The sequence below is a fragment of the Scyliorhinus torazame genome, chromosome 8 (genome assembly GCF_047496885.1).
Source record: "Scyliorhinus torazame isolate Kashiwa2021f chromosome 8, sScyTor2.1, whole genome shotgun sequence".
Taxonomy (NCBI): Eukaryota; Metazoa; Chordata; class Chondrichthyes; order Carcharhiniformes; family Scyliorhinidae; genus Scyliorhinus; species Scyliorhinus torazame.
This window is the reverse complement of record NC_092714.1, coordinates 167,298,179-167,324,220: the sequence shown is the minus strand read 5'-3', so window position 1 is coordinate 167,324,220 and position 26,042 is coordinate 167,298,179. Positions and strand designations below refer to the sequence as shown.

The window sequence follows — 26,042 nt, the reverse complement described above, 5'->3', positions numbered from 1 at the left end:
GCAGGCAGGGCCATCGCCAAACCACCCTTGCGGCCCGCGGGAGGTTGGTGATCTTCTTTAGGCACTAGTGACACTCCACGGGCTGATGGCCGCTGCCACTTCCTCCCAGGCGGCACTGGCTGCCCTGTAGCTGACCCTCCAAGCCCCTCAGGGGAACATGGCATCCCGTCTGGTCTCGACCACATCCAACAACCTGGCAAGATCAGCATCCCTGAATTGTGCGGCTGGTCTCCTCGGTGGCATGGCTGCGAGCTGTGTGAGGTCTGCTCTGCGGGATCGGTTTAAGTGCTGCTCCCTCGTGTTGACGGCGAGCTGGCAGGCACAGTCCGAGCAAATCCACCGGCAGGACCATAATTTGCAGCATGAAGCCCTGGGATCTCGTTAAGTGAACCAATTCACATTTGATACCAGTGACAGCCTCACCGGGTCGAACGTCGGGAAGCTTGCGGCAGTTCCCGCTTGCTGCCACACTGAGAAACCTTTTCATTGGATCATGCCCTTAGAATTATATTCATCACTGAGGAGCTGAATTCAAAGGCCAGGCTGGCTTCTCAGAGATCAGGCCACCATTTTGAAAGGGTGCCCCAATCTCCAAGTGAGCTTGAGGGCCCCCCGCACATGGGTACCACACCCCGCCAAGTGATGACACCCTGCTATGGGGTCTCTGGGAGCCCCTCCTTTCAGGACTTCCCCCACCTTCCAGGACCTCTACTCTTCACCCCCCCAAACCTTCTGGAGGCCACTTTATACCTGCCCTGCACCCCCCTACCCTTTGTAACCCCCATCCACCCTCCTTTCATGGGTATGGACCGCCTCAGGCCCTGATCCATGACAGTGCTCCTGGTGGCTTTGCAGTGCCACCCAGGCACCTTAGCAGTGCCAGGGTGCCAGTGGCAAGGTGCCAGCCTGGCAGTGCCAAGGGGCCCACGTTCAAGGGAAGGGCCAGGGGGCCACATGTCCTATCCCTGACCAACAAGGTGCCTCCGATGGCCCGGGAGAACCCACCTGAATACCGTTCCGCTGGTCCACAATTGTCTGGATCAATACTGAATGGTGCCCGGCTGGGATCACCCTGGGGAAGCTGGTCGATGTTGGGAGGCCGGTAGATCCTGCTTAAACCTACTTAGGCGGGTGAGCTTGGTCCCGCCATTGTGGGCAGGATTCTGAACGTGACGCCTTGCAGCATCTCGTTAGATCCCATGGGGTATACCAGTTGTCGGGAAACCTGCGGGAGGTCTCTCCCAGGATCTACTGGCCGCATTGCGCTCTCATTCGGGTGCAAGGCGGCCATTAGATCACGCCCTTAGCCACTCAGCTTCTTCAAAACTTTAATGGATTTCTGGGTTCTTAGCCAAGCCTTGTTATGTTTTCTTAGCTGTGAACCCAAATACCCATTAGAGTACTAAAACACCTGTGCCCAAAAAACATGACGTGGTTCACAGCTTTGGCTCTCTGATCTATTCTGTCAATTTTTCCATGTTTATTTGCACAAGATAAAGAATTTCCAAGTGCTTACAATTACTGATATTGAAACTTGAAAGATTGGATGATTGACACATTTATTGGCTGTATTTCCAAACAATTTTTAGAAATTAATTATTTTAAACCTTTTTTAACACATCCATTTGTCATTATAGTGTTCATTGGTTGTCTCCAGAGTATACAGTGAATTATTGAGCATGGAAGTGGCATAGCTTGGTGCAGATGTATGAAGGGCCCGGAGGGTGGGTGGTAGGGTATAGCTTGGCAGGCTTGGTACAGATGTGTGAGGGACTTAGCTTGGCAGGTAGGGATTGAGGGGCCATTGGAGGCATAACTTGGCAAGGGAGCATGGATATGATCTTTTAAGATGTGGAGATGCCGGTGTTGGACTGGGGTGAGCACAGTAAGAAGTCTTACAACACCAGGTTAAAGTCCAACAGGTTTGTTTCGATGTCACTAGCTTTCGGAGCGCTGCTCCTTCCTCAGGTGAATGAAGAGGTCTGTTCCAGAAACACATATATAGACAGATTCAAAGATGCCAGACAATGCTTGGAATGCGAGCATTAGCAGGTGATTAAATCTTTACAGATCCAGAGATGGGGTAACCCCAGGTTAAAGAGGTGTGAATTGTGTCAAGCCAGGACAGTTGGTAGGATTTTGCAAGCCAGATGGTGGGGGATGAATGTAATGCGACATGAATCCCAGGTCTCGTTTGAGGCCGCACTCGTGTGCTTCTGCTCGGCGATGCTGCGTTGTCGCGCGTCCTGAAGGCCACCTTGGAGAACGCTTACCCGGAGATCAGAGGCTGAATGCCCTTGACTGCTGAAGTGTTCCCCGACTGGAAGAAAACATTCCTGCCTGGTGATTGTCGCATGATGTCCGTTCATTCGTTGTCGCAGCGTCTGCATGGTCTCACCAACGTACCACGCTTCGGGACATCCTTTCCTGCAGCGTATGAGGTAGACAACGTTGGCCGAGTCGCACGAGTATGTACCGCGTACCTGATGGGTGGTGTTCTCACGTATAATGGTGGTATCCATGTCGATGCTCTGGCACGTCTTGCAGAGATTGCCATGGCAGGGTTGTGTGGTGTTGTGGTCACTGTTCTGAAGGCTGGGTAGTTTGCTGCAAACAATGGTTTGTTTGAGGTTGTGCGGTTGTTTGAAGGCAAGTAGTGGGGGTGTGGGGATGACCTTGGCAAGATGTTCATCTTCATTAATGTGCAGGGCCAAAGGTAGTGAGAATAGGACAAGTAAAGGAACAAAAGATGCATGTAGAAGAGGTGTGAACATCAGAATGAACAGCTGCTGTCCCAAGCAAAACATTACAAAGAGATTACAGTCTGAGATTGTGGAACTCAGTCTCGACCCCAGGGGCTTGTGGATGTCCCTTCATTGAGGATATTTGAGGCTCGGATAGACACATTTCTGGTTCCTCGGGTAATCCAGGGATATGGGGAGCGGGTGGGGCAGTGCATTTGAGGTCGTAGATGATTGGATTAAAAACTCGAGGGGGCAAATAAACTACTCCTATTCATTGTGTCGAGAGTTTTGAAAACCGGGTCAATACTTTTAAGATCCAGTACCGAAAATGGTCTCCGAGGTTTCTCTTTGTCTCCACATTGCTTCAGAGTTCAGGGATTGAGGAATTCTTGTTTGGATATTTATGCTTGATAATGGCTGTCTCTCCTGGTGAGATTCCTCACTGCTGAGGGAGGATTCAGCAGCTTCCTTGCACGTCAATAGAGCAGCAGCCGGCATCACCGAGGCCTTATAACAGGGATGGATCTGCCAATACCTCTGCCTCTCATTCCCCTCTGCAAGATTGATTCAGCCAATTCCTCTGACTTTATAATCATGCAAGCAATGACCTTGTAACCCTTCTCCGTTTAGATGACAGGCCGCCACAACCAGCTCCATTTGAGCATCGCTTTGTGTCATTTCAAACAGTGCCCATCAACAGCCTCTACCAGTTCAACCTCCAGGATGTGCTCGGAGGGTAAGAGAGGAGAAAAACGTCAAATATATTTACAAATTGTGCATTGCCAGTATTTAAAGAATGATTAATGTATACAATATTTGTGTAGTTTATCAGAATATTCTTGTGAGTGGATATTTTTAAATGTGACAGAGTGTGAAATATCAGTGTTGCAGAGAGGAGTTGGTGTGACTGTGACAGAGTGTGAAATATCAGTGTTGCAGAGAGGAGTTACTGTGAGTGTGACAGAGTGTGATATATCAGTGTTACAGGAGGAGTGAGTATGAGTAACAGAGTGTGATATATCAGTGTTACACAGAGGAGAGAGTGTGAGTAATATAGTATGAAATATCAGTGTTACACAGAAGAATTTGTGTGAGAAGCCGAGTGTGAAATATCAGTGTTACAGAACGGAGATAGTGTGAGTGACAGAGTGTGAAATAACAGTGTTGCACAGAGGAGTTATTGTGAGTGACAGGTGTGAAATATCAGTGCTGCACACAGAAGTTAGTGTGAGTGACAGGTGTGAAATATCAGTGTTGCACACAGAAGTTAGTGTGAGTGACAGAGTGTGAAATATCAGTGTTACACAGAGGAATTTGTGTGAGAAACAGAGTGTGATATATCAGTGTTGCAGAGAGGAGTTAGTGTGAGTAACAGAGTGTGAAATATCAGTGTTACAGGAGGAGTGAGTATGAGTAACAGAGTGTGATATATCAGTGTTGCAGAGAGGAGTTAGTGTGAGAGAGTGTGAAATATCAATGCTACACAGGGGAGTTTGTGTGAGTAACAGTGTGAAATATCAGTGTTGCAGAGAGAAGTTAGTGTGAGAAACAGTGTTAAATATCAATTTTGCAGAGAGGATTTAGTGTGAGTGACAGAGTGTGAAATATCAGTGTTACAGAGAGGAGATAGTGAGAGAAACAGTGAGTGAATTATCAGTGTTACAGTAAGGAGTTAGTCTGAGAAACAGAGTGTGAAATATCAGTGTTGCAGAGAGGAGTTAGTGTGCGTGGCAGAGTGTGAAATATCAGTGTTACACAGAGGAGTTAGTGTCAGTAACAGTGTGAAATATCAGTGTTGCAGAGAGGAGTTAGTGTGAGGAACAGACTGAAATATCAGTGTTACAGAAAGGAGTTAGTGTGAGTAACAGTGTGAAATATCAGTGTTGCAGAGAGGTGTTTGTGTGTGTGACAGAGTGTGAAATATCAGTGCAGCAGAGAAGAGTCAGTGTGATAGTGACAGTGTGAAATATCAGTGTTACACAGATGAGTTAGTGTGAGTGACAGTGTAAAATATCAGTGTTACATAGATGAGTTAGTGTGAGTGACAGAGTGTGAAATATCAGTGTTACACAGATGAGTTAGTGTCAGTAACAGTGTGAAATATCAGTGTTACAGAAAGGAGTTAGTCTGAGAATCAGAGTGTGAAATATCAGTGTTGCAGAGAGGAGTTAGTGTGAGGAACAGACTGAAATATCAGTGTTACAGAAGGAGTTACTGTGAGAAACACTGTGAAATATCAGTGTTGCAGAGAGAGGTTAGTGTGAGTGACGGTGTGTAAAATATCAGCGTTGCAGAGAGAAGTCAGTGTGAGAAACAGTGTGTGAAATATCAGTATTACACAGAGGAGTTAGTGTGAGTGAAAGAGTGTGAAATATCAGTGTTGCAGAGAGGAGTGAGTGTGACTGCGACAGTGTGTGAAATATCAGTGTTGCAGAGAGGAATTAGTGTGAGTGACAGATTGTGAAATATCAGTGTTACAGAAAGGAGTTAGTGTGCGAAGCAGAGTGTGAAATATCAGTGTTGCGGAGAAAGGTGAAGGTGAGAAACAGTGTGTGAAATATCAGTGTTACACAGGGGAGTTAGTGTGATTGTGACAGTGTGTGAAATACCAGTATTACAGAAAGGAGTTTGTGTGAGTAACAGAGTGTGAAATATCAGTGTTTGAGAAAGGAGTTAGTGTCAATGGCAGAGTGTGAAATATCAGTGTTGCACAGAGGAGGTAGTGTGAGGAACAGTTTGAAACATAGGTGTTGCAGAAAGGAGTTAGTGTGACTGCGACAGTGCGTGAAATATCAGTGTTACAGAGAGGAATTAGTGTGAGTGACAGAGTGTGAAATATCAGTGTTGCAGAGAGGAGTGAGTGTGACTGCGACAGTGTGTGAAATATCAGTGTTACACAGAGCAGTTAGTGTGAGAGAAAGAGTGTGAAATATCAGTGCTACACAGGGGAGTTAGTGTGAGTAACAGTGTGAAATATCAGTGTTACAGAGAGGAGTTAGTGTGATTGTGACAGATTGTGAAATATCAGTGTTACACAGATGAGTTAGTGTCAGTAACAGTGTGAAATATCAGTGTTACAGAAAGGAGTTAGTGTGAGTAACAGAGTGTGAAATATCAGTGTTGCAGAGAGGAGTTAGTGTGCGTGACAGAGTGTGAAATATCAGTGTTACAGAAAGGAGTTAGTGTGAGTAACAGTGTGAAATATCAGTGTTGCAGAGAGGTGATTGTGTGTGTGACAGAGTGTGAAATATCAGTGCAGCAGAGAGGAGTCAGTGTGATAGTGACAGTGTGAAATATCAGTGTTACACAGATGAGTTAGTGTGAGTGACAGTGTAAAATATCCGTGTTACATAGATGAGTTAGTGTGAGTAACAGAGTGTGAAATATCAGTGTTACAGAAAGGAGTTAGTGTGAGTGACAGAGTGTGAAATATCAGTGTTTGAGAAAGGAGTTAGAGTGAATGGCAGGGTGTGAAATATCAGTGTTCCACAGGGGAGTTAGTGTGATTGTGACAGTGTGTGAAATATCAGTGTTGCAGAGAGGAGTTAGTGTGAGTGACAGAGTGTGAAATATCAGTGTTACAGAAAGGAGTTTGTGTGAGAAACAGAGTGAGAAATATCACCGTTACACAGAGGAGTTAGTGTGATTGTGACAGTGTGTGAAATATCAGTGTTGCACAGAGGAGTTACTGTGATTGTGACTAATATGACATACCACTATTACAGAACGGAGTGAGTTTCACAGTGTTCCACAGAGGAGTTTGTCACTCACACTAACTCCATTGTGAAACACTGATATTTTACACTCTGTCACTCACACTAACTCCTCTCTGCAACAATGATATTTCACACACTGTCACAATCATACTAACTCCTCTCTGTAACACTGATATTTCACACTCGGTTTCTCACACTAACACATCACTGTAACACTGATATTTCGCACTCTGATACTTACACTAACCCTCTGTGTAACACTGATATTTCAAACTCTGCCACATTCACACTAACTCCTCTCTGTAACACTGATATTTCACACTGTTACTCACACTAACTCCCCTGTGTAGCACTGATATTTCACACTCTCACACTAACTCCTCCCTGTAACACTGATATTTCACACTCGGTTTCTCACACTAACACATCTCTGTAACACTGATATTTCGCACTCTGATACTTACACTAACCCTCTGTGTAACACTGATATTTCTAACTCTGCCACATTCACACTAACCCCTCTCTGCAACACTGAAATATCACACTCTGTCACTCACACTGAGTGTGATATATCAGTGTTGCAGAGAGGAGTGCGTGTGACTGCGACAGTGTGTGAAATATCAGTGTTACAGAGAGAAGTTAGTGTGAGTGACAGTGTGAAATATCAGTGTTACAGAAGGGGTTAGTGTGAGTAACAGTGTGAAATATCATTGTTGCAGAGAGGAGTTAGTGTGAGTGACAGAGTGTGAAATATCAGTGTTACAGAGAGGAGTGAGTGTGACTGTAACAGAGTGTGAAATATCAGTGTTACAGAAGGAGTTAGTGTGAGTGACAGTGTGAAATATCAGTGTTACAGAAGGGGTTAGTGTGAGAAACACTGTGAAATATCAGTGTTGCAGAGAGAGGTTAGTGTGAGGAACAGACTGTGAAACATCAGTATTACACAGAGGAGGTAGTGTGAGAAACAGTGTGAAATATCAGTGTTACAGAAAGGTGTTAGTGTGCGAAGCAGGGTGCGAAATATAAGTGTTGCACACAGGAGTTAGTGTGCGAAGCAGAGTGTGAAATATCAGTGTTGCGGAGAGAAGTTAGGGTGAGAAACATTGTGTGAAATATCAGAGTTACACAGAGGCATTAGTGTGAGTTACAGACTATGAAATATCAGTGTTACACAGGGGAGTTAGTATGAGAAACACAGTGTGAAATACCAGTGTTACAGAAAGGAGTTTGTGTGAGAAACGGAGTGAGAAATATCACCGTTACACAGAGGAGTTAGTGTGATTGTTACAGTGTGTGAAATATCAGTGTTTGAGAAAGGAGTTAGTGTCAATGGCAGAGTGTGAAATATCAGTGTTGCACAGAGGAGGTAGTGTGAGCGACAGAGTGTGATATATCAGTGTTGCAGAGAGGAGTGAGTGTGACTGCGACAGTGTGTGAAATATCAGTGTTACACAGAGCAGTTAGTGTGAGGGATAGAGTGTGAAATATCAGTGCTACACAGGGGAGTTAGTGTGAGTAACAGTGTGAAATATCAGTGTTACAGAGAGGAGTTAGTGTGAGTGACAGGTGTGAAATATCAGTGTTACACAGAGGAGCTAGTGTGAGTAACAGAGTGTGAAATATCAGTGTTTGAGAAAGGAGTTAGTGTGCGAAGCAGGGTGCGAAATATAAGTGTTGCACACAGGAGTTAGTGTGCGAAGCAGAGTGTGAAATATCAGTGTTGCGGAGAGAAGTTAGGGTGAGAAACATTGTGTGAAATATCAGAGTTACACAGAGGCATTAGTGTGAGTTACAGACTATGAAATATCAGTGTTACACAGGGGAGTTAGTGTGATTGTGACAGTGTGTGAAATATCAGTGTTACGGACGGGAGTTAGTATGAGAAACACAGTGTGAAATACCAGTGTTACAGAAAGGAGTTTGTGTGAGAAACGGAGTGAGAAATATCACCGTTACACAGAGGAGTTAGTGTGATTGTTACAGTGTGTGAAATATCAATGTTGCACAGAGGAGGTAGTGTGAGCGACAGAGTGTGATATATCAGTGTTGCAGAGAGGAGTGAGTGTGACTGCGACAGTGTGTGAAATATCAGTGTTACACAGAGCAGTTAGTGTGAGGGATAGAGTGTGAAATATCAGTGCTACACAGGGGAGTTAGTGTGAGTAACAGTGTGAATTATCAGTGTTACACAGAGGAGTTAGTGTGAGTGACAGGTGTGAAATATCAGTGTTACACAGAGGAGCTAGTGTGAGTAACAGAGTGTGAAATATCAGTGTTTGAGAAAGGAGTTAGTGTCAATGGCAGAGTGTGAAATATCAGTGTTGCACAGAGGAGGTAGTGTGAGAAACAGTTTGAAATATAGGTGTTGCAGAGAGGAGTTAGTGTGAGCGACAGAGTGTGATATATCAGTGTTGCAGAGAGGAGTGAGTGTGACTGCGACAGTGTGTGAAATATCAGTGTTACACAGAGCAGTTAGTGTGAGGGATAGAGTGTGAAATATCAGTGCTACACAGGGGAGTTAATGTGAGTAACAGTGTGAAATATCAGAGTTCCACAGAGGAGTTAGTGTGAGTGACAGGTGTGAAATATCAGTGTTACACAGAGGAATTTGTGTGAGTAACAGAGTGTGAAATATCAGTGTTGCAGAGAGGGGTGACTGTGACAGTGTGTGAAATATCAGTGTTGCAGAGAGGAGTGAGTGTGGCTGCGACAGTGTGTGAAATATCAGTGTTGCAGAGAGGAGTGAGTGTGGCTGTGGCAGTGTGTTAAATATCAGTGTTACACAGAGAAGTTAGTGTGAGAGAGAGTGTGAAATATCACTGTTACACACATGGGTTAGTGTGAGAAACAGAGTGTGATATATCAGTATTGCAGAGAGGAGTTAGTATGAGTATCAGAGTGTGATATATCAGTGTTACACAGAGGAGAGAGTGTGAGTTATAGAGTGTGAAATATCAGTTTGCGGAGAGGAGTTAGTGTGAGAAACAGTGAGTGAAATATCAGTGTAGCACAGAGGAGTTAGTGTGAGTGACAGAGTGTGAAATATCAGTGTTACTGAGAGGAGTTAGTGTGAGTGACAGAGCGTGAAATAACAGTGTTGCACACAGCAGTTAGTGTGAGTGACAGAGTGTGAAATATCAGTGTTACAGAGAGGAGTTAGTGTGAGTAACAGATGGTGAAATATAAGTGTTACACAGAGGAATTAGTGTGAGTCACAGAGTGTGAAATATCAGAGTTACACAGGAGCTAGTGTGAGTGACAGAGTGGGAAATATCACCGTTACACAGAGGAGTTAGTGTGATTGTGACAGTGTGTGAAATATCAGTGTTACAGAACGGAGTTAGTGTGAGTAACAGAGTGTGAAATATCAGTGTTTGAGAAAGGAGTTAGTGTCAATGGCAGAGTGTGAAATATCAGTGTTGCACAGAGGAGGTAGTGTGAGAAACAGTTTGAAATATAGATGTTGCAGAGAGGAGTTAGTGTGAGTGTCAGAGTGTGAAATATCAGTATTAAGAGAGGAGTTAGTGTGAGTGACAGTGTGTGAAATATCAGTGTTGCAGAGAGAAGTTAGTGTGAGTGACAGAGTGTGAAATATCAGTGTTAGAACATAGAACATAGAACAATACAGCGCAGTACAGGCCCTTCGGCCCACGATGTTGCACCGAAACAAAAGCCATCTAACCTACACTATATCATTATCATCCATATGTTTATCCAATAAACTTTTAAATGCCCTCAATGTTGGCGAGTTCACTACTGTAGCAGGTAGGGCATTCCACGGCCTCACTACTCTTTGCGTAAAGAACCTACCTCTGACCTCTGTCCTATATCTATTACCCCTCAGTTTAAAGCTATGTCCCCTCGTGCCAGCCATTTCCATCCGCGGGAGAAGGCTCTCACTGTCCACCCTATCCAACCCCCTAATCATTTTGTATGCCTCTATTAAGTCTCCTCTTACCTTCTTCTCTCCAACGAAAACAACCTCGAGTCCATCAGCCTTTCCTCATAAGATTTTCCCTCCGTACCAGGCAACATCCTGGTAAATCTCCTCTGCACCCGCTCCAAAGCCTCCACGTCCTTCCTATAATGCGGTGACCAGAACTGTACGCAATACTCCAAATGCGGCCGTACCAGAGTTCTGTACAGCTGCAACATGACCTCCTGACTCCGGAACTCAATCCCTCTACCAATAACGGCCAACACTCTATAGGCCTTCTTCACCACCCTATCAACCTGGGTGGCAACTTTCAGGGATCTATGTACATGGACACCTAGATCCCTCTGCTCATCCACACTTTCAAGAACTTTTCCATTAGCCAAATATTCCACATTCCTGTTATTCCTTCCAAAGTGAATCACCTCACACTTCTCTACATTAAACTCCATTTGCCACCTCTCAGCCCAGCTCTGCAGCTTATCTATATCCCTCTGTTACTTCCTTCCACCCTATCGACAACACCACCGACTTTAGTATCGTCTGCAAATTTACTCACCCACCCTTCTGCACCTTCCTCTAGGTCATTGATAAAAATGACAAACAGCAACGGCCCCAGAACAGATCCTTGTGGTACTCCACTTGTGACTGAACTCCATTCTGAACATTTCCCATCAACCACCACCCTCTGTCTTCTTTCAGCTAGCCAATTTCTGATCCACATCTCTAAATCACCCTCAATCCCCAGCCTCCGTATTTTCTGCAATAGCCTACCGTGGGGAACCTTATCAAACGCTTTGCTGAAATCCTTATACACCACATCAACTGCTCTACCCTCGTCTACCTGTTCAGTCACCTTCTCAAAGAACTCGATAAGGTTTGTGAGGCATGACCTACCCTTCACAAAGCCATGCTGACTATCCCTGATCATATTATTCCTATCTAGATGATTAAAAATCTTGTCTCTTAAAATCCCCTCCAAGACTTTACCCACTACAGACGTGAGGCTCACCGGTCTATAGTTGCCGGGGTTGTCTCTGCTCCCCTTTTTGAACAAAGGGTCAACCTTTAAAAGCACTTCTCTTTGCAGGGGCAGGCCAGTCGATTTCGGTGGCGTGAGAGCAGCTGGTTAGTCAGTTTCAGCGGGAGCATTGCGGAAGGAGGGTGCTGGGAGGTAAGTCAACCTTTAAAAGCACTTCTCTTTGCAGGGGCAGGCCAGTCGATTTCGGCGGGAGAACAGCTGGTTAGTCAGTTTCAGCGGGAGCATTGCGGAAGGAGGGTGCTGGGAGGTAAGTCAACCTTTAAAAGCACTTCTCTTTGCAGGGGCAGGCCAGTCGATTTCGGTGGCGTGAGAGCAGCTGGTTAGTCAGTTTCAGCGGGAGCATTGCGGAAGGAGGGTGCTGGGAGGTAAGTCAACCTTTAAAAGCACTTCTCTTTGCAGGGGCAGGCCAGGCGATTTCGGTGGCGTGAGAGCAGCTGGTTAGTCAGTTTCAGCGGGAGCATTGCGGAAGGAGGGTGCTGGGAGGTAAGTCAACCTTTAAAAGCACTTTTCTTTGCAGGGGCAGGCCAGTCGATTTCGGTGGCGTGAGAGCAGCTGGTTAGTCAGTTTCAGCGGGAGCATTGCGGAAGGAGGGTGCTGGGAGGTAAGTCAACCTTTAAAAGCACTTCTCTTTGCAGGGGCAGGCCAGTCGATTTCGGTGGCGTGAGAGCAGCTGGTTAGTCAGTTTCAGCGGGAGCATTGCGGAAGGAGGGTGCTGGGAGGTAAGTCAACCTTTAAAAGCACTTCTCTTTGCAGGGGCAGGCCAGTCGATTTCGGCGGGAGAGCAGCTGGTTAGTCAGTTTCAGCGGGAGCATTGCGGAAGGAGGGTGCTGGGAGGTAAGTCAACCTTTAAAAGCACTTCTCTTTGCAGGGGCAGGCCAGTCGATTTCGGTGGCGTGAGAGCAGCTGGTTAGTCAGTTTCAGCGGGAGCATTGCGGAAGGAGGGTGCTGGGAGGTAAGTCAACCTTTAAAAGCACTTCTCTTTGCAGGGGCAGGCCAGTCGATTTCGGCGGGAGAACAGCTGGTTAGTCAGTTTCAGCGGGAGCATTGCGGAAGGAGGGTGCTGGGAGGTAAGTCAACCTTTAAAAGCACTTCTCTTTGCAGGGGCAGGCCAGTCGATTTCGGTGGCGTGAGAGCAGCTGGTTAGTCAGTTTCAGCGGGAGCATTGCGGAAGGAGGGTGCTGGGAGGTAAGTCAACCTTTAAAAGCACTTCTCTTTGCAGGGGCAGGCCAGGCGATTTCGGCGGCGTGAGAGCATTCGTGAGTGGTGAGTCAGTTTCAGCAGGAGCTGAGACTTTTTCTCTTTTCCTTAAATTAGTTTTTTAGGCGGGATCAGGAAGTCGACCCGCGGACGTCTGGGAAGACCCTCACTAATAAATTCTGGTGGAGAGGAAACCCGAGACACTACACGTGTAGTGTCTCCCACCCGCCATCCTCCTCTAACCTAATAATAAAACCCATTGGTCTGAGGTAAGTACCATATTTTTATTATATTATTATTATTTTTTATAAAAATTTAATTTAGTTGTTAGCCAGATCTTGGAAGAAAGTTAGAGGAATGGCAGGGAAGGGAGTACAATGTTCCTCCTGCAGGATGTTTGAGGTGAGGGATGCAGTTAGTGTCCCTGCTGATTTTACCTGCAGGAAGTGCTGCCATCTCCAGCTCCTCCAAGACCGAGTTAGGGAACTGGAGCTGGAGTTGGAAGAACTTCGGATCATTCGGGAGGCAGAAGGGGTCATAGATAGCAGCTTCAGGGAATTAGTTACACCAAAGATTGGAGATAGGTGGGTAACTGTAAGAGGGACTGGGAAAAAACAGTCAGTGCAGGGATCCCCTGCGGTCGTTCCCCTGAGAAACAAGTATACCGCTTTGGATACTTGTGGGGGGGACGACTTACCAGGGGTAAGCCATGGGGTACGGGCCTCTGGCACGGAGTCTGTCCCTGTTGCTCAGAAGGGAAGGGGGGAGAGGAGCAGAGCATTAGTAATTGGGGACTCTATAGTCAGGGGCACAGATAGGAGATTTTGTGGGAGCGTGAGAGACTCACGTTTGGTATGTTGCCTCCCAGGTGCAAGGGTACGTGATGTCTCGGATCGTGTTTTCCGGGTCCTTAGGGGGGAGGGGGAGCAACCCCAAGTCGTGGTCCACATTGGCACCAATGACATAGGTAGGAAAGGGGACAAGGATGTCAGGCAGGCTTTCAGGGAGCTAGGATGGAAGCTCAGAACTAAAACAAACAGAGTTGTTATCTCTGGGTTGTTGCCCGTGCCACGTGATAGTGAGATGAGGAATAGGGAGAGAGAGCATTTAAACACGTGGCTACAGGGATGGTGCAGGCGGGAGGGTTTCAGATTTTTGGATAACTGGGGCTCTTTCTGGGGAAGGTGGGACCTCTACAGACAGGATGGTCTACATCTGAACCTGAGGGGCACAAATATCCTGGGGGGGAGATTTGTTAGTGCTCTTTGGGGGGGTTTAAACTAATGCAGCAGGGGCATGGGAACCTGGATTGTAGTTTTAGGGTAAGGGAGAATGAGAGTATAGAGGTCAGGAGCACAGATTTGACGTCGCAGGAGGGGGCCAGCGTTCAGGTAGGTGGTTTGAAGTGTGTCTACTTCAATGCCAGGAGTATACGAAACAAGGTAGGGGAACTGGCAGCGTGGGTTGGTACCTGGGACTTCGATGTTGTGGCCATTTCGGAGACATGGATAGAGCAGGGACAGGAATGGATGTTGCAGGTTCCGGGGTTTAGGTGTTTTAGTAAGCTCAGAGAAGGAGGCAAAAGAGGGGGAGGTGTGGCGCTGCTAGTCAAGAGCAGTATTACGGTGGCGGAGAGGATGCTAGATGGGGACTCTTCTTCCGAGGTAGTATTGGCTGAAGTTAGAAACAGGAAAGGAGAGGTCACCCTGTTGGGAGTTTTTTATAGGCCTCCTAATAGTTCTAGGGATGTAGAGGAAAGGATGGCGAAGATGATTCTGGATATGAGCGAAAGTAACAGGGTAGTTATTATGGGAGACTTTAACTTTCCAAATATTGACTGGAAAAGATATAGTTCGAGTACAATAGATGGGTCGTTTTTTGTACAGTGTGTGCAGGAGGGTTTCCTGAAACAATATGTTGACAGGCCAACAAGAGGCGAGGCCACGTTGGATTTGGTTTTGGGTGATGAACCAGGCCAGGTGTTGGATTTGGAGGTAGGAGAGCACTTTGGGGACAGTGACCACAATTCGGTGACGTTTACGTTAATGATGGAAAGGGATAAGTATACACCGCAGGGCAAGAGTTATAGCTGGGGGAAGGGCAATTATGATGCCATTAGACGTGACTTGGGGGGGATAAGGTGGAGAAGTAGGCTGCAAGTGTTGGGCACACTGGATAAGTGGGGCTTGTTCAAGGATCAGCTACTGCGTGTTCTTGATAAGTATGTACCGGTCAGACAGGGAGGAAGGCGTCGAGCGAGGGAACCGTGGTTTACCAGGGAAGTGGAATCTCTTGTTAAGAGGAAGAAGGAGGCCTATGTGAAGATGAAGTGTGAAGTTTCGGTTGGGGCGATGGATAGTTACAAGGTAGCGAGGAAGGATCTAAAGAGAGAGCTAAGACGAGCAAGGAGGGGACATGAGAAGTATTTGGCAGGAAGGATCAAGGAAAACCCAAAAGCTTTCTATAGGTATGTCAGGAATAAGCGAATGACTAGGGAAAGAGTAGGACCAGTCAAGGACAGGGATGGGAATTTGTGTGTGGAGTCTGAAGAGATAGGCGAGATACTAAATGAATATTTTTCGTCAGTATTCACTCAGGAAAAAGATAATGTTGTGGAGGAGAATGCTGAGTCCCAGGCTAATAGAATAGATGGCATTGAGGTACGTAGGGAAGAGGTGTTGGCAATTCTGGACAGGCTGAAAATAGATAAGTCCCCGGGACCTGATGGGATTTATCCTAGGATTCTATGGGAGGCCAGGGAAGAGATTGCTGGACCTTTGGCTTTGATTTTTATGTCACCATTGGCTACAGGAATAGTGCCAGAGGACTGGAGGACAGCAAATATGGTCCCTTTGTTCAAAAAGGGGAGCAGAGACAACCCCGGCAACTATAGACCGGTGAGCCTCACGTCTGTAGTGGGTAAAGTCTTGGAGGGGATTATAAGGGACAAGATTTATAATCATCTAGATAGGAATGATATGATCAGGGATAGTCAGCATGGCTTTGTGAAGGGTAGGTCATGCCTCACAAACCTTATTGAGTTCTTTGAGAAGGTGACTGAACAGGTAGACGAGGGTAGAGCAGTTGATGTGGTGTATATGGATTTCAGCAAAGCGTTTGATAAGGTTCCCCACGGTAGGCTATTGCAAAAAATACGGAGGCTGGGGATTGAGGGTGATTTAGAGATGTGGATCAGAAATTGGCTAGCTGAAAGAAGACAGAGGGTGGTGGTTGATGGGAAATGTTCAGAATGGAGTACAGTCACAAGTGGAGTACCACAAGGATCTGTTCTGGGGCCGTTGCTGTTTGTCATTTTTATCAATGACCTAGAGGAAGGCACAGAAGGGTGGGTGAGTAAATTTGCAGATGATACTAAAGTCGGTGGTGTTGTCGATAGTGTGGAAGGATGTAGCAGGTTACAGAGGGATATAGATAAGCTGCAGAGCTGGGCTGAGAGGTGGCAAATGGAGTTTAATGTAGAGAAGTGTGAGGTGATTCACTTTGGAAGGAATAACAGGAATGCGGAATATTTGGCTAATGGTAAAGTTCTTGAAAGTGTGGCTGAGCAGAGGGATCTAGGTGTCCATGTACATAGATCCCTAAAAGTTGCCACCCAGGTTGATAGGGTTGTGAAGAAGGCCTATGGAGTGTTGGCCTTTATTGGTAGAGGGATTGAGTTCCGGAGTCGAGAGGTCATGTTGCAGCTGTACAGAACTCTGGTCCGGCCGCATTTGGAGTATTGCGTACAGTTCTGGTCACCGCATTATAGGAAGGACGTGGAGGCTTTGGAGCGGGTGCAGAGGAGATTTACCAGGATGTTGCCTGGTATGGAGGGAAAATCTTATGAGGAAAGGCTGACGGACTTGAGGTTGTTTTCGTTGGAGAGAAGAAGGCTAAGAGGAGACTTAATAGAGGCATACAAAATGATCAGGGGGTTGGATAGGGTGGACAGTGAGAGCCTTCTCCCGCGGATGGATATGGCTGGCACGAGGGGACATAACTTTAAACTGAGGGGTAATAGATATAGGACAGAGGTCAGAGGTAGGTTCTTTACGCAAAGAGTAGTGAGGCCGTGGAATGCCCTACCTGCTACAGTAGTGAACTCGCCAACATTGAGGGCATTTAAAAGTTTATTGGATAAACATATGGATGATAATGGCATAGTGTAGGTTAGATGGCTTTTGTTTCGGTGCAACATCGTGGGCCGAAGGGCCTGTACTGCGCTGTATTGTTCTATGTTCTATGTTCTATTTGCTATCCTCCAGTCCTCTGGCACTATTCCTGTAGCCAATGATGACATAAAAATCAAAGCCAATGGTCCAGCAATCTCTTCCCTGGCCTCCCAGAGAATCCTAGGATAAATCCCATCAGGTCCCGGGGACTTATCTATTTTCAGCCTGTCCAGAATTGCCAACACCTCTTCCCTACGTACCTCAATGCCATCTAATCTATTTACCTGGAGCTCAGCATTCTCCTCCACAACATTATCTTTTTCCTGAGTGAATACTGACGAAACATATTCATTTAGTATCTCGCCTATCTCTTCAGACTCTACACACAACTTCCCATCCCTGTCCTTGACTGGTCCTACTCTTTCCCTAGTCATTCGCTTATTCCTGACATACCTATAGAAAGCTTTTGGGTTTTCCTTGATCCTTCCTGCCAAATACTTCTCATGTCCCCTCCTTGCTCGTCTTAGCTCTCTCTTTAGATCCTTCCTCGCTACCTTGTAACTATCCATCGCCCCAACTGAAACTTCACACCTCATCTTCACATAGGCCTCCTTCTTCCTCTTAACAAGAGATTCCACTTCTTTGGTAAACCATGGTTCCCTCGCTCGGCACCTTCCTCCCTGCCTGACCGGTACATACTTATCAAGAACACGCAGTAGCTGATCCTTGAACAAGCTCCACTTATCCAGTGTGTCCAACACTTGCAGCCTACTTCTCCACCTTATCCCCCCCAAGTCACGTCTAATGGCATCATAATTTCCCTTCCCCCAGCTATAACTCTTGCCCTGTGGTGTATACTTATCCCTTTCCATCCTTAACGTAAACGTCACTGAATTGTGGTCACTGTCCCCAAAGTGCTCACCTACCTCCAAATCCAACACCTGGCCTGGTTCATTACCCAAAACCAAATCCAATGTGGCCTCGCCTCTTGTTGGCCTGTCAACAAACTGTGTCAGGAAACCCTCCTGCACACACTGTACAAAAAACGACCCATCTAATGTACTGGAACTATATCTTTTCCAGTCAATATTTGGAAAGTTAAAGTATCCCATAATAACTACCATTACTTTCGCTCTTATCCCGGATCATCCTGTTACAGAAAGGAGTTAGTGTGCGAAGCATGGTGTGAAATATCAGTGCTGCAGAGAGGAGTCAGTGTGATAGTGACAGTGTGAAATTTCAGTATTACACAGATGAGTTACTGTGAGTGACAGTGTGAAATATCAGTGTTACAGAGAGGAGATAGTGTGAGAAACAGAGAGTGAAATATCAGTGTTGCAGAGAGAGGTTAGTGTGAGAAACAGAGTGTGAAATATTAGTGTGCCACAGAGAAGTTAGTGTGAGTAACAGAGTGAGAAATATCAGTGTTGCACACAGCAGTTAGTGTTAGAGAAAGAGTGTGAAATATCAGTGCTACACAGGAGGGTTTGTGTGAGTGACAGTGTGAAATATGAGTGTTGCAGAAAGGACTTAGTGTGAATGGCAGAGTGTGAAATATCAGTGTTGCAGAGAGGAGTGAGTATGAGTGACAGAGTGTGAAATATCAGTGCTACACGGGAGTTTGTGTGAATGACAGTGTGAAATATCAGTGTTGCAGAAAGGACTTAGTGTGAATGGCAGAGTGTGAAATATCAGTGTTGAAGAGAGGAGTTATTGTGAGTGACAGTATGTGATATATCAGTGTTAAAGAGAGGAGTGAGTGTGACTGCGACAGTGTGTGAAATATCAGTGTTGCAGAGAGAAGTTAGCGTGAGTTACAGAGTGTGAAATATCAGTGTTACAGAAAGGAGTTAGTGTGCGAAGCAGAGTGTGAGAAACAGTTTGAAATATAAGTGTTGCAGAGAGGAGTGAGTGTGACTGCGACAGTGTGTGAAATATCAGTGTTACACAGAGCAGTTCGTGTGAGGGATAGAGTGTGAAATATCAGTGCTACTCAGGGGAGTTAGTGTGATTAACAGTGTGAAATATCAGTGTTACACAGAGGAGAGAGTGTGAGAAATAGAGTGTGAAATATCAGTGTTATAGAGAGGAGTTAGTGTGAGTAACAGAATGTGAAATATCAGTGTTACAGAGAGGAGTTAGTGTGAGAAACAGAGAGTGAGATATCAGTGTTACAGAAGGAGTTAGTGTCAGAAACACTGTGAAATATCAGTGTTGCAGAGAGAGGTTAGTGTGAGAAACAGAGTGTGAAATATCAGTGTTGCAGAGAGAAGTTAGTGTGAGTAACAGAGTGAGAAATATCAGTGTTGCACACAGCAGTTAGTGTTAGAGAAAGAATGTGAAATATCAGTGTTGCAGAAAGGACTTAGTGTGAATGGCAGAGTGTGAAATATCAGTGTTGAAGAGAGGAGTTATTGTGAGTGACAGTATGTGATATATCAGTGTTAAAGAGAGGAGTGAGTGTGACTGCGACAGTGTGTGAAATATCAGTGTTGCAGAGAGAAGTTAGCATGAGTGACAGAGTGTGAAATATCAGTGTTACAGAGAGGAGTTAGTGTGCGAAGCAGGGTGTGAAATATAAGTGTTGCACACAGGAGTTAGTGTGCGAAGCAGAGTGTGAAATATCAGTGTTGCAGAGAGGAGTGAGTGTGACTGTGACAGTGTGTGAAATATCAGTGTTGCAGAGAGGAGTTAGTGTGAGAAACAGACTGAAATATCAGTGTTACAGAAAGGAGTTAGTGTGAGATACAGAGTGTGAAATATCAGTGTTACACAGAGGAGTTAGTGTGATTGTGACATTGTGTGAAATATCAGTGTTACAGAACGGAGTTAGTGTGAGTAACAGAGTGTGAAATATCAGTGTTTGAGAAAGGAGTTAGTGTCAATGGCAGAGTGTTAAATATCAGTGTTGCACAGAGGAGGTAGTGTGAGAAACAGTTTGAAATATAGGTGTTGCAGAGAGGAGTGAGTGTGACTGCGACAGTGTGTGAAATATCAGTGTTACACAGAGCAGTTCGTGTGAGGGATAGAGTGTGAAATATCAGTGCTACTCAGGGGAGTTAGTGTGATTAACAGTGTGAAATATCAGTGTTACACAGAGGAGAGAGTGTGAGAAATAGAGTGTGAAATATCAGTGTTACAGAGAGGAGTTAGTGTGAGTAACAGAGTGAGAAATTTCAGTGTTGCAGAGAGGAGTTAGTGTGAGAAACAGAGTGTGAAATATCAGTATTACACAGAGGAATTTGTGTGAGAAGCCGAGTGTGAAATATCAGAGTTACACAGAGGAGTTAGTGTGAGTGACAGGTGTGAAATATCAGTGTTGCACACAGGAGTTAGTGTGAGTGACAAAGTGTGAAATATCAGGGTTACAGAAAGGTGTTAGTGTGAGAAACAGAGTGTGAAATATCAGTGTTACACAGAGGAGAGAGTGTGAGTAACAGAGTGTGAAATATCAGTGTTTGAGAAAGGAGTTAGTGTCAATGGCAGAGTGTGAAATATCAGTGTTGCAGAGAGGAGTTAGTGTGAGACAGAGTGTGAAATATCAGTATTACACAGAGGAATTTGTGTGAGAGGCCGAGTGTGAAATATCCGAGTTACACAGAGGAGTTAGTGTGAGTGACAGGTGTGAAATATCAGTGTTGCACACAGCAGTTAGTGTGAGTGACAAAGTGTGAAATATCAGGGTTACAGAACGGAGTTAGTGTGAGTAACAGAGTGTGAAATATCAGTGTTGCAGAAAGGACTTAGTGTGAATGGCAGAGTGTGAAATATCAGTGTTGAAGAGAGGAGTTATTGTGAGTGACAGTATGTGATATATCAGTGTTAAAGAGAGGAGTGAGTGTGACTGCGACAGTGTGTGAAATATCAGTGTTGCAGAGAGAAGTTAGCGTGAGTGACAAAGTGTGAAATATCAGTGTTACAGAGAGGAGTTAGTGTGCGAAGCAGGGTGTGAAATATAAGTGTTGCACACAGGAGTTAGTGTGCGAAGCAGAGTGTGAAATATCAGTGTTGCAGAGAGAAGTTAGTGTGAGTAACAGAGTGGGAAATATCAGTGTTACAGAACGGAGTTAGTGTGAGTAACAGAGTGTGAAATATCAGTGTTTGAGAAAGGAGTTAGTGTGAGTGACGGTGTGATATATCAGTGTTACAGAACGGAGTGAGTGTGACTGCGACAGTGTGTGAAATATTAGTGTTACCCAGAGCAGTTAGTGTGAGATACAGAGTGTGAAATATCAGTGTTGCAGAAAGGAGTTAGTGTGAATGGCAGGGTGTGAAATATCAGTGTTGCAGTGAGGAGTGAGTGTGACTGTGACAGTGTGTGAAATATCAGTGTTACAGAGAGGAGTTAGTCTGAGTAACAGAGTGAGAAATATCAGTGTTGCACACAGCAGTTAGTGTGAGAGAGAGTGTGAAATATCAGTGCTGCAGAAAGGAGTTAGTGTGCGAAGCAGGGTGTGAAATATAAGTATTGCAGAGAGGTGTTTGTGTGTGACAGAGTGTGAAATATCAGTGCTGCAGAGAGGAGTCAGTGTGATTGTGACAGTGTGAAATATCAGTGTTAAAGAGATGAGTTAGTGTGAGTGACAGTGTGAAATATCAGTGTGCCAGAGAGAAGTTAGTGTGTGTAACAGAGTGAGAAATATCAGTGTTGCACACAGCAGTTCGTGTAAGAGAAAGAGTGTGAAATATCATTGTGCCAGAGAGAAGTTAGTGTGAGTAACAGAGTGAGAAATATCAGTGTTGCACACAGCAGTTAGTCTAAGAGAAAGAGTGTGAAATATCAGTGCCACACAGGGGGGTTTGTGTGAGTGACAGTGTGAAATATCAGTGTTGCAGAAAGGACTTAGTGTGAATGGCAGAGTGTGAAATATCAGAGTTGCAGAGAGGAGTTAGTGTGAGTGACAGAGTGTGAAATATCAGTGTTGAAGAGAGGAGTTAGTGTGAGTGACAGTGTGTGATACATCAGTGTTAAAGAGAGGAGTGAGTGTGACTGCGACAGTGTGCGAAATATCAGTGTTGCAGAGAGAAGTTAGTGTGAGTGACAGAGTGTGAAATATCAGTGTTACAGAAAGGAGTTAGTGTGCGAAGCAGGGTGTGAAATATAAGTGTTGCACACAGGAGTTAGTGTGCGAAGCAGAGTGTGAAATATCAGTGTTGCGGAAAGAAGTTAGGGTGAGAAACAGTGTGTGAAATATCAGTGTTACACAGGGGAGTTAGTGTGATTGTGACAGTGTGTGAAATATCAGTGTTGCAGAAAGGAGTGTGTGTGAGAAACGGAGTGAGAAATATCACCGTTACACAGAGGAGTTAGTGTGATTGTGACAGTGTGTGAAATATCAGTGTTACAGAAAGGAGTTAGTGTGCGAAGCAGGGTGTGAAATATAAGTGTTGCACACAGGAGTTAGTGTGCGAAGCAGAGTGTGAAATATCAGTGTTGCGGAAAGAAGTTAGGGTGAGAAACAGTGTGTGAAATATCAGTGTTAGCGAGAGGAGTGAGTGTGACTGTGACAGTGTGTGAAATATCAGTGTTGCAGAGAGGAGTGAGTGTGACTGACAGTGTGTGAAATATCAGTGTTGCAGAGAGGGGTTAGTGTGAGAGAAAGAGTGTGAAATATCAGTGTTACAGAGAGGAGTTAGTGTGAGTGACAGAGTGTGAAATATCAGTTTGCGGAGAGGAGTTAGTGTGAGAAACAGTGAGTGAAATATCAGTGTAGCACAGAGGAGTTCGTGTAAGTGACAGAGTGTGAAATATCAGAGCTACACAGAGGAGTTAGTGTGAGTGACAGAGTGTGAATTATCAGTGTTACAGAGAGGAGTTAGTGTGAGTAACAGATTGTGAAATATAAGTGTTACACAGAGGAGTTAGTGTGAGTGACAGAGTGTGAAATATCAGTGTTGCAGAGCGGAGTTAGTATGAGTAACAGACTGATATATCAGTGTTACACAGAGGAGAGAGTGTGTGTAACAGAGTGTGAAATATCAGTGTTACAGAGAGGAGTTAGTGTGAGAAACAGACTGATATATCAGTGTTACAGAAAGGAGTTAGTGTGAGATACAGAGTGTGAAATATCAGTGTTGCAGAAAGGACTTAGTGTGAATGGCAGAGTGTGAAATATCAGTGTTACACAGCTGAGTTAGCGTGCGTGACAGAGTGTGAAATATCAGTGTTACAGAGAGGAGTGAGTATGAGTAACAGAGTGTGAAATATCAGTGTTACAGAGAGGAGTTAGTATGAGTATCAGAGTGTGATATATCAGTGTTACACAGAGGAGAGAGTGTGAGTAACAGTGTGTGAAATATCAGTGTTACAGAGAGGAGTTTGTGTGAGAAACAGACTGAAATATCAGTGTTACAGAAAGGGATTAGTGTGAGATACAGTGTGTGAAATATCAGTGTTACACAGAGGAGTTATTGTGAGTGACAGAGCGTGAAATAACAGTGTTACAGAAAGGAGTAAGTGTGAATGGCAGAGTGTGAAATATCAGTGTTACACAGAGGAGTTAGTGTGAGTGAAAGAGTGTGAAATATCAGTGTTGCAGAGAGGAGTGAGTGTGACTGTGACAGTGTGTGAAATATCAGTGTTACACAGAGGAGTTAGTGTGGGAGGAAGAGTGGGAAATATCAGTGTTACACAGAGCAGTTAGTGTGAGAGAAAGTGTGTGAAATATCAGTGCTACAGAGAGGTGTGACTGTGACAGTGTGTGAAATATCAGTGTTGCAGAGAGGAGTTAGTGTGAATGATAGAGTGTGAAATATCAGTGTTACAGAGAGGTGTGACTGTGACAGTGTGTGAAATATCAATGTTGCAGAGAGAAGTTAGTGTGAGAGAAAGAGTGTGAAATATCAGTGTTTGAGAAGGAATTAGTATGAGTAACAGTGTGTGATATATCAGTGTTACAGGAAGAGTTAGTGTGAATGACAGAGTGTAAAATATCAATGTTGCACAGAGGAGTTAGTGTGAGTGACAGAGTGTGATATATCAGTGTTGCATCGAGGAGTTCGTGTGAGAAACAGTGTTAAATATCAGTGTTGCAGAGAGAGGTTAATGTGAGAAACAGAGTGTGAAATATCAGTGTTGCAGAGAGAAGTTAGTGTGAGAGAAAGAGTGTGAAATATCAGTGCTACACAGGGGAGTTAGTGTGAGTAACAGAGTGTGATATATCAGTGCTACAGAGAGGTGTTAGTGTGACTGACAGTGTGAAATATCAGTGTTACAGAGAGGAGATACTGAGAGAAACAGAGTGTGAAATATCAGTGTTGCAGAGAGGAGTTAGTGTGAGTGACAGAGTGTGAAATATCAGCGATACACAGAGGAGTTAGTGTGAGTGACAGTGTGATATATCAGTGTTACAGAACGGAGTTAGTGTGAGTGACAGAGTGTAAAATATCAATGTTGCACAGAGGAGTTAGTGTGAGTGACAGAGTGGGAAATAACACCGTTACACAGAGGAGTTAGTGTGATTGTGACAGTGTATGAAATATCAGTGTTACAGAACGGAGTTAGTGTGAGTAACAGAGTGTGAAATATCAGTGTTTGAGAAAGGAGTTAGTGTCAATGGCAGAGTGTGAAATATCAGTGTTGCACAGAGGAGGTAGTGTGAGAAACAGTTTGAAATATAGGTGTTGCAGAGAGGAGTTAGTGTGACTGCGACAGTGTGTGAAATATCAGTGTTACAGAGAGGAATTAGTGTGAGTGACAGAGTGTGAAATATCAGTGTTGCAGAACGGAGTTAGTGTGAGTAACAGCGTGAAATATCAGTGTTACACAGAGGAGAGAGTGTGAGTAACAGTGTGTGAAATATCAGTGTTGCAGAGAGGAGTTAGTGTGAGTGACAGAGTGTGAAATATCAGTGTTGCACACAGCAGTTAGTGTGAGTGACAAAGTGTGAAATATCAGGGTTACACAGAGGAATTTGTGTGAGTAACAGAGTGTGAAATATCAGTGTTATAGAAAGGAGTTAGTGTGAGTAACAGAGTGTGAAATATCAATGTTACACAGAGGAGCTAGTGTGCGTGACAGAGTGTGAAATATCAGTGTTTGAGAAAGGAGTTAGTGTGAATGGCAGGGTGTGAAATATCAGCGATACACAGAGGAGTTAGTGTGAGTGACAGTGTGTGAGTGACAGTGTGATATATCAGTGTTACAGAACGGAGTGAGTGTGACTGCGACAGTGTGTGAAATATTAGTGTTACCCAGAGCAGTTAGTGTGAGAGAAAGAGTGTGAAATATCAGTGCTACACAGGGGAGTTACTGTGAGTAACAGTATGATATATCAGTGTTACAGAGAGGAGTTAGTCTGAGTGACAGAGAGTGATATATCAGTGTTACAGGAGGAGTGAGTATGAGTAACAGACTATGATATATCAGTGTTGCAGAGAGGAGTTAGTGTGAGTAACAGAGTGAGAAATATCAGTGTTGCACACAGCAGTTAGTGTGAGAGAGACTGTGAAATATCAGTGCTACACAGGGGGGTTTGGGTCAGTAACAGTGTGAAATATCAGTGCTGCAGAGAGGAGTTAGTGTGAGAAACAGAGTGTGAAATATCAGTGTTACAGAGAGGAGTTACCGTGAGGAACAGACTGAAATATCAGTGTTACAGAAGGGGTTAGTGTGAGAAACACTGTGAAATACCAGTGTTGCAGAGAGAGGTCAGTGTGAGTAACGGTGTGTGAAATATCAGCGTTGCAGAGATAAGTCAGTGTGAGAAACAGTGTGTGAAACATCAGTATTACACAGAGGAGCTAGTGTGAGGAACAGTGTGATATATCAGTGTTACAGAAAGGTGTTAGTGTGAGCGACAGAGTGTGATATATCAGTGTTGCAGAGAGGAGTGAGTGTGACTGCGACAGTGTGTGAAATATCAGTGTTACAGAGAGGAGTTAGTGTGACTGCGACAGTGTGTGATATATCAGTGTTGCAGAGAGGAGTGAGTGTGACTGCGACAGTGTGTGAAATATCAGTGTTACAGAGAGGAGTTAGTGTGAGGAACAGACTGAAATATCAGTGTTACAGAAAGGAGTTAGTGTGAGTAACAGTGTGAAATATCAGTGTTGCAGAGAGGTGATTGTGTGTGTGACAGAGTGTGAAATATCAGTGCAGCAGAGAGGAGTCAGTGTGATAGTGACAGTGTGAAATATCAGTGTTACACAGATGAGTTAGTGTGAGTAACATTGTGTGAAATATCAGCGTTGCAGAGAGAAGTCAGTGTGAGAAACAGAGTGTGAAACATCAGTATT

General features: G+C 44.8%; 1 protein-coding gene across 1 annotated transcript in view; it reads left to right on the top strand.

The window, feature by feature from the left end:
- LOC140428237 (uncharacterized) overlaps positions 1 to 26,042 on the top strand; it is a 504,514-nt gene that overhangs the window by 121,800 nt on the left and 356,672 nt on the right. The window contains exon 5 of the mRNA XM_072514486.1: positions 3,375 to 3,480. Coding sequence (XP_072370587.1) covers positions 3,375 to 3,480 — 106 coding nt within the window. The remainder of the gene's footprint in view (positions 1 to 3,374; positions 3,481 to 26,042) is intronic.